The sequence below is a fragment of the Rhamphochromis sp. 'chilingali' genome (genome assembly GCF_963969265.1).
Source record: "Rhamphochromis sp. 'chilingali' genome assembly, chromosome: 19".
In the NCBI taxonomy this organism is placed as follows: domain Eukaryota; kingdom Metazoa; phylum Chordata; class Actinopteri; order Cichliformes; family Cichlidae; genus Rhamphochromis; species Rhamphochromis sp. 'chilingali'.
The window spans coordinates 3,807,512-3,816,213 of NC_137946.1; the positions used below are offsets into that span (position 1 = coordinate 3,807,512).

The following is an 8,702-nucleotide window of genomic DNA, read 5'->3' on the forward strand; positions in this document are numbered from 1 at the left end:
TAACCCACGCAGAGTATTTGTCAGCAGTACACCAATAATAAGACTGACATATTTAACATGATGTTTTTATTCCAAATGCAGTACAGGTCATTTATCAAGCAAATCCAATAACAGTTTAATGGCTGTGGCATAAAGAGTTACAGGATTAAAACCCCTTAATTATGGCATTTCACTTTGGGCTTCATGCATTAGTGGCATACAGCATCAGCTCACACACTATGCTGGCATCATCTAATGGAGGCATAAGTGATCAGAAAGCTGAGACACACAAAGCTATGGCAGACTTTCACTTCAAACAGAAAACATGGCACATTAGCCTTTCGAGCAAAGCTCACACCTTTCACACTTTAATGTACATTACTACTATAGATGGAAGATAAAGTCAGCTATGTTGGGTCGTTGCATCAACTTACCATTAAGTGCAGGACCCAGAAAGTACAGGATATATATGTTTAAAAACCAAGTAGCCATCTAGTGGCCGTAAAAGGCATTCTGATAGTGATAAGATGCAATAACAGTCTATGATGTAAAAGAATGGAGTGTAGAAATCAATAATTCATGCTGTGTGTTCCTACAGTGCTGTAACTCACCAGCAAACACAAGTCTGTGAGCCAGTACAGTCTCAGTGAGCACAAATCTACAGTCAGAGGAGCTGGGGCTGGTTTCACAAACGCTGAATATAGGGTTGAAAAGTTTAACATCAGCGGTCTCTTCCATGGCAGAGTCTCAGCAAGGATATGGTGCTCATACCTGTTTTATAAAATGAAACCTCTTCCTCTGAGCTGCATGGGTGTGCACAGACTGACAGCCTGTTTATCCTGTTGCTCATGCTTGCTTAGACACACCCATAACATTTAGAACTGCAAGAGATGTGGCCACATGTTACACTGTATGGGCTCACTCTTCAGCCACAACACCTGAAAACAGCTCTTGGTATCACTGCATGAGTGACAGCCATGATAAGAGGAGGTCAATGGAAATGTGTTTATTTGTTAATAATAATAATAATAATGTCTCTACATAATTTCTTCTGGAAGGAATATTCAGAGTGACACATCATTCAGTTAGGTGTGAGCTGCCTTTGGGGGGGGTTTGCTGCAACTATGCTTTGTCCTCTGCTCAGGATGAAACTGGGTGGAACTACTGAGAATTTATGAAATTCTAAGGACCTACATGTTTACTGATGAAATAGGCTACCTGCCCCAACAGGTGTAATAGAACTAATAGCAGCCACAAAGAGTTGTCAACACAGCAATCAGCGCTCACACACCCACACAATTCCTAGAAAGATCTAAGCTAGTAGAACGGGTGGAAAGAGGTGTGCGATGCCTAGTCTACCACATCACAGCTGACCTGTGCTCAGAGAATAGAAGTCACATCTTTAATAAAGTGACACCTGAAGGAGGTTTGTGTGTCTTTTACAACACTTGTGCAGCGCACAGGTGCATTCCCAGCAAAGTTTGGAGTTAAAAGGCAGAAAAAGAAGAAAAAAAAAAAGCCAGCTGACAATCAGGTTTTAGGATAAAAACAACCAATGAGCAAAAACATGTTTCTACCAATTCTCTAAGACATGGTGATTGTCAAATCAGCCCCAGACAAAGAGCAATACTGTTTTCACATTAGATTTTAAATTACAAATCCCAGGGCGGCAGAAGCAGGATCTTCTTGTGCCATTTAGAAATTTGGGGTGTGAGGAAGATCAAAAGAAAATGCCAAAAAATGGCAGCAATTCAACATACTATCACTTTTACACAACTATGTGATTTCACAGCTGTCCAAAGCGTTTATTAGCATTCACCTTTGATCATCGTCAGCTACGGCAGCATTCTGCATGCAGCTTTGTTAACAGTGTTTTCCAATCTTTCGTGTAAGTTTTAAGAGCTGTGAAGAATACCACATGTTTCCATTAACATGCAATTGTGAAAATAAGCCTGCACACACAAGGGATTTGCTAACACAGGAAGTTATTGGGATGATGATTAAAATATCTCGAATTGTGTATATAAACAAAGTGGTTCCATGAAACAAGCCGGAGAAACATGATCTGGACTTAAGAGTACATGGTGAGCTGGAGCCACTGAAAAGACACAAAGAAGAGCAAAGAACAAAACAACCAGTCAAATACTTTAAAACGGTCTGAACTGAAGTCAAAACCCACTGATACAAACAACAAAGATTACTTTACCTCTTGAACATTAACTTTGATGGTCCCGTTGTTATCCTTATCCAAGGTTTTGAAGGCACCTGATTCAGAACAGGTATTAAACTTCCGAGTCAATCATTCCTATCACACTAAACTATAAAGAATTAATTTAGTGATTGGTCTTTAAAATGAAACTTACGGCACATTGCATCCAGCCTTACGAGACAGCCAATGTAGTTGTCAAAATCCATGTTTCCACTTTCATCGCTGTATCTGCGAATGATCATCTGGTACAGCTGACCACTGAGAGGGAAGCCTAACGAAGAGACGCACAACTGTGTGTTACAATTAAGCAGTACAACAACAGGTACATGTGCATTATGTCTGGATAAGGCTGTGCTGCTTATATCTAGGGATGGGTATCGTTTAGGTTTTATCCGATACCGGTGCCAAACCTGTACTTTTGAAACGGTGCCGGTGCTTAAAGAATCAAGAACACAAACTTTGTCCTAAAACCTCTCATGTTTAACGGTTTTCCAATTTTTCTTTGGTCATTTTAGCCTTTTTGGCCAGGGTGAAGGGAGTATCTGCCATCAAACAAGAAGACAGCTGCATGTAACTACGACAGTGTTTGCTAGTTCACCTTACATGCATTGATGTAATAACGTGGTTAGCCTACTCAACGTAAATTACACACGAACAACATTGAGCTACTCATGCAGAGAAGAACGGCTGCTGCTGCCGTCATCATCCGTCATCATTTCTGCTACACTGGCAGGGCTAGGGGCCAGGACTCTCCTCTTCGGGTTCTTGGGGGATGTTGCTAACTCCGGGTCCGATAACAAGCACCACACCCGCAGTAGGTACGGTGCATTTCTCGGCTTTAAAAATAAACCCGCTATGCGTCGCCAGGTGTTTCATCAGATTCTAGGAGTTACCTACTTTGCACAGTATCACCTTAAAGCACTTGTTGCAGGCTGCTGAGTTTGCATTGCAAGTGAAACAATGTGTCTACATACTGTATCCATTCCATTGACATTTTCAATCTTCTATTGTGAACATGCCGTTTTCTGTTTTTCATTACATTTCATACAGTGTCCTAAATTTTTCAGACCTGGGGTTGTAAATGACTAATTATTAAACCAAGCCTCAAATTTTTTCTGGCTTATTAAACTAAACACAAACCTTAACATCATGTACATACAACAGTTATTGTATGTATAGGTATTGTTTTTCCAGTGTCTCTTCTTAGAGGATTAAGTAAATCTTTTCCCTTCATTCTTGTGAAGTGCTGTGGAACCATTTGAACAATGCAGAAGAACAAAAAAATTCTCACCAGCAGCTCTGAAAGCCTCAGGCAGCTCATTTGCTCCAATGACACCGGAGTGATCGGAGTCGTGGGCCTTGTACACTCCCTAAGTAAGAACAATAGAAACATTTAAAACATTTGTGGCAACCCAGGTTTCCTGGTAAGATCACTGACAACCTAAAAAGGGTAAAAGGAAAAAAGGAAAAAGAGCTGCTTTCACAACTCCCAAGCCATAAAGGTTTAAATTCAATCACCACCATATACAAGTTACAACTTGTATCTCCTTCAGCCAAAAAAAAAAAAAAAAAAATTATACAGATCACATTTCTATGTTGTAAAAACATGGCGGCTAACCAAATTAGGGAGAAGTTTGGCACAGTGTGTATTCAAATCAGCCCGCCTAAGCAGCTGATGCTGTAAAATCTTTAAGCCACTTATTCTTCTGTGACCCCCCCCCCCTGCTGTAAATGGTTAAGCCTGACCACAGTAATGCCTTAGACTATGCAACAGAGAAACAGATGTGCAGGATAAATAAAATGAAACTGTACTTGCCTGCCATCTTTTTATATTGTCCCAGAGGTGTTTGAATTCATGAAAGCCAAGTTTTCCAGTGCTGTCAGACTGAAAAAGCGTTAAGGCCAAAAGACAACAACTTCTCTAGTTAAGCAAACAGTTGCGAAGTTACTTGCACAGTGTTTGCACAATGGGTTTCACATGCCTTTTCAGTAGGGAATCCACCACATATTACAAATTTCTCATTTAACTTTTCTTTTCATAAACATGCAAATAAGACTGTCAGCTGAAACTTTGTGGTCCTCTCAGTGTTCAACTTCCCAAACATTTTAATGTGATTAATCCTCCCCATCCACTGCTACAATATTATGTTGGCTCAGGAGAAAAAAAGTCTTTAAGTTTGAGTCCATCACATGTTTTCTAAATCCACAGCTTAGCAACACATGAAGGGCTAGCTAAAGCGTTTTGTTATTGTTCAATTAGGACAATGAACAGAATTACAGAATATATACCCCTGTCAAACAGCCAACTGCGGACAGCAGAGATGATATACATACTACAACAACCCAGTGAACTATAACGTGCCTATAAGTGTGTCACCCATAGTGCTACGTACGGTGCTATATTACCAGACCACCTTGAACTGTTAAAAATGAACTAAAATGAATCGTTTCGTTGCCTTTCAATAGGCCATTCAGATTTTAACTAACACACTTCTGTATATACAATTTAACAGTGCTCAAGTCGTTTTCAAAAGACATATTTAGACATGTTCAAAGCAACATCCATTTCTGCATTTTGTAAAGTCGCCGTTCTAAATTATATAATTGCTTAGTGTCATTTTTTACTTTTACCCAGATATGAACTGTGTGATGGGAGGAGCCTAGAACAGAGAGGGTAAAAGAAAATGTGTATGAAGACTTCAGTTGTTTTTGGTTTTCTCTGGATTTCAGTCCACTGCAGCTTTAAGGTTTTAGTAAGCCACAGGTATGAATGGGCCTGTTAAGCCAACATATCCCCACTTTAGTTGTCTGTTTCTATTTGTTCTGCATCATTTTTTAAACTTTTGCTGTCAGTGACAGTTCAATACTGTCACCCAGGTTATATAAAACACACAGAGTACTAATGAAGGAAAAGATACATCCATGACTGCCACCATGCTCCTGCAAGACTCAATGCTGAAACCATCTGTCTTCAGATCATGATCTAAAACATAACAAAAAAATCTATTAGTAAAAAAGAGAAAGAAAGAAAAGAAACCCTAAAATGTATATGTATTCTGAAGAATTGAATCATAAGCATAATGAAAATAAGTATGACAAATGCAGACACATCTTACGCTTTGCAATGATTCTGTTCAGGATGTTCATCAGCTCGTTTGGGCTCACTTCCATATCCTACATGAAAAATATGGAACATCATTAAAAAACATGAAGAAACCTGCAGAGACACAGCTGTATGGTTTAGCTAAATGATCAAAACAATATCCATATTACTGCTGGGTCATACACCTGATGTATAGGTTTGATTTTATTTATTTTAATGAGATGAGTTTTTCAAAAGAAGCATAACATGGTATACTCTTTTAACCACTGGGAAGGGCTCGGGGGCCACATTCAGCAACAGTATAACAGATGTTCCAAAACAACCCATGACTGTTTAACAGTTAACAGGTTAACAGGCATTGTGGGTGGAGCTCAAGCAGCTCCTCCACAATGACAGACGGGTTTATTGTGAACACAGTCAGGCTTTTTTTTTTTTTTTTTTTTGCCTTAGCTGGCCCAGCAAAACCTAAAACTCCAGCTGGGGATTGAATTTAATTAAATTTAAAGTTGTCTCCTCACATACAAAGTCTTGGATAATCTCGCCCCATCATATCTTAAAGAGATTGTAGTATCATACTGTCCCAACAGAGCACTTCACTCTCAGACTACTTGTGGTTCCTAGAGTTTAAAAGTAGAATGGGAGGGAGAGCCTTCAGCTTTAAGGCCTGCAGTGCCAGCTGCCCATTAGAGCGCTGCAACTTAAAAATGTTTAAATGTATCCAGTTTAATTAGCCTATTGGATAGTGACCTAAAGAGTTATATTTTTTAGCTTTATTATGTCAGTAGATCAAAGTGAAATCATTTTTTCTAACTAAACCAGTATTCTTGGTTTGTGTCCGTAGCAGCAGATTAGAGTCACATATAAAAACATTGATATATTTTTCTGCATCAGAGTAATATATTTACATTCCTGTGGCAATAAAATGCACGGTGGGCCAGGTTACGTGTTTGGCATGAATTACTACAGTGAATTATCCAGATAACAAGAGAGCCGCTTTTAGGACACAGAAAACTCTTTAAGCTCAACTCAGTTTGCGAAGCCATAAACTTAGCTTCATAGTACACCCGTCAGAAGAGGAAAAGGTAATTATTCAGTCAATGAAAAATAAATAAAACAGGTGTGAAAAATGGAATAGTCTAAGTTCAAACTGAGTTTTTTAAGCTGCATTTGACAGTTCTGCTGGACACATTAATATTAATGTCAACAAAAAGCAAACAGGGAATCCCAGAAGTTAGAAAAACCAAACCAAAACACCATAATACAATCGCTTGGCCATACCTCTTAGCACTAAATTACAATTGTATGTTTTCACATTAAAAATGAAACAGATCACTGCAAAAAAAAAGCAAAAAAAAAAAGCAACAGATTTAAAGAGAAGCATAACTAGGCATTGCACTTACATCTCCAGCAATCTGTTGGAAAACTCTGCGGAACTGCTTTTCTTCTTCACTCTCATTTTGTGCTGCATACGTAACTGGCATGCGTGGTGGAGGCTGTGGGACAGATGCCCGAGAAAATATTAGAAATGCTATCACCAATCACCAATCTAGAAATTAGAAGTGATGGGCAGTGATGAAACGATGTAAACTCACGGGTTGAGAAGGCACAAACTGGTTTGGGTCGATGTTGCTACAAAGGTAGGAGCAGAGATCAAAAGCAGATGTTAGACCAACAGACCGACCAAATTTTTGCCTACCTGGTACTTGGTACTTATTTCAAAATCTCACCCAGCAGCATCAATGATGCCTCCAATAATCGCTTTGACAAAATTCATCTTCTGTCAACTGTGAATGCAAAATGCAAATATTTATTTGTTTTTTCTTGAATAAATATATAAACACACGGTAAAATGCGTGACACCCTTCACAAACACTGAATCACACGTATCACACTCTTGATCAGTGGTTGTTGATCAATGATTATGAGAATTTGCATAATTATGATGAAGGAACTGACCTCCCAGCCCACTGTTCCTTCAGTGGGCTGGTTTCAGTCATTATGCAAATGTAGTGTTTATAAGATTGGGGAAACCTGCAGTCAGCTGAGACTGAAAAAGTCATTTGGATGAGTGAGGAAACGTTTCTCCCACTGAAAACGCCCCGTCCAGATGAACAGAATCAACTTTTGGAGATTGAATTACCTGAATGATTGAGCATGCATCAAGACGCACAAACACTGTAGTTTTTAAACACACTGTTTGTTTTCTTCATAGACTCATTAATTAACGACACACCCAAAAGACCCTGTTAAAATGTTTCCTGATATGGAAGAAAATCCATGACGCACCCAGACTGAAACGGGATGAGATTTGAAAAGTTATCTTTGTTCTTCGCAAATCGATAATGACATCTCTGAACATATATGAGGGGGTCTAGTCAGTAAAACGTCCCCCTCTAAACAGCACTGCTAGATTGTGTGGTTAGGTAACGACGCAAACTGAATATATATCCGCATGCTATGTAGCGTTATGCTTCAAAACTAGCACTGTTTCAGGTCAGCTTGTTATTCGCCCTGCAGCTGCTCAGTGGCGTTAAAATACCGTATGAAAACGAAAAACTCGTAACGTCGCAGCACGCACTTAAACTAACGATATACTGGAAAGCAGCTGATTTACACTTGCTATCTTAGCTCTGAGCTAATTCAGCTACACGAGTAAACATAGCCGTCATATTTAGTAAAACTTGACACTTAACTAAACCCGAACTGTTTTCATTTGTTCTATGAAATCGCTACGTTTAATGTATATTTACCTGTAACGCAGCAAGCTTTGTAAAGTTGACCGCAGGATATTTGGGGAGGCTTGCGTGACTTCCACTAACTCAGCTGGTAGGAGGAGCTCTTCAACACGCCCCAACTGACGACCACACATCGGAGGAAGGAGGAGGGCTGGTGGTTTATTTCCGCCTGTGCTCCGGGCTCCTATCTTTACCAAATTCAGTATGATGGAATACAAATGATTTCTGTCTTTATACTACTCGGTGATACTAACAGCGTTTTATGACGTACCTTCAAATCGTTACCTTGTGTTTGTTATCAGACACGCATAATATCATAAGCATGAAAATACCACTTCCCTTGTATTAGCTACTTGTATTTACAAAGAAACACATTTTTCCATAAATTAGCTCTGTTTGTATACTCTTGTTGATGGAATTTAGATCTCAGTCAAAAATAATTCAAGACACTGAGCATCAACGCTAAGACAGATAAACTATGATACATTAATGCCAGGATTTTTTTCCCCCTGCAAAGCTCTAACTGTAAAATCACATGATCAACATTGCCGCTTCTCATTTGTGAAGTGGGTGGGGCGGGAATCGAAAAAGGTTTGATGAAGTATTTTTTTTTATAAGGTCTAAAGACTTCCAACAGATTGTTGTAATTATTGTTGTATGTGGTTCCCAAACTGCA

The 8,702-nt window shown here is 39.2% G+C and overlaps 1 protein-coding gene across 1 annotated transcript; it reads right to left on the reverse strand.

The window, feature by feature from the left end:
• Positions 1–49: 49 nt before the first annotated feature.
• On the reverse strand, positions 50–8,174 carry capns1a (calpain, small subunit 1 a). The gene is made up of 11 exons (XM_080866915.1): positions 8,042–8,174; positions 7,019–7,075; positions 6,884–6,920; positions 6,692–6,784; positions 5,305–5,362; positions 5,107–5,171; positions 4,005–4,073; positions 3,480–3,558; positions 2,343–2,459; positions 2,186–2,244; positions 50–2,077 (listed from the first exon to the last, which is right to left on the reverse strand). The coding sequence occupies exons 2-11, from the start codon at positions 7,063–7,065 to the stop codon at positions 2,051–2,053; spliced, it is 651 nt and encodes a 216-aa protein (XP_080723041.1). The 5' UTR covers positions 7,066–7,075; positions 8,042–8,174; the 3' UTR covers positions 50–2,050.
• Between the last annotated feature and the right edge of the window lie 528 nt (positions 8,175–8,702).

What these genes read in the sequence shown, in the direction of transcription:
- capns1a (XM_080866915.1), bottom strand. Translation starts at nt 7,065, where the DNA reads ATGAATTTTGTCAAAGCGATTATTGGAGGCATCATTGATGCTGCTGG. An exon ending in TCCAACAGATTGCTGGAGAT is followed by an intron (nt 5,363 to 6,691) that starts GTAAGTGCAATG and finishes TTTTTCATGTAG; the next exon opens with GATATGGAAGTGAGCCCAAA. An exon ending in TGAGGCTTTCAGAGCTGCTG is followed by an intron (nt 2,460 to 3,479) that starts GTGAGAATTTTT and finishes TCTCTTCGTTAG; the next exon opens with GCTTCCCTCTCAGTGGTCAG.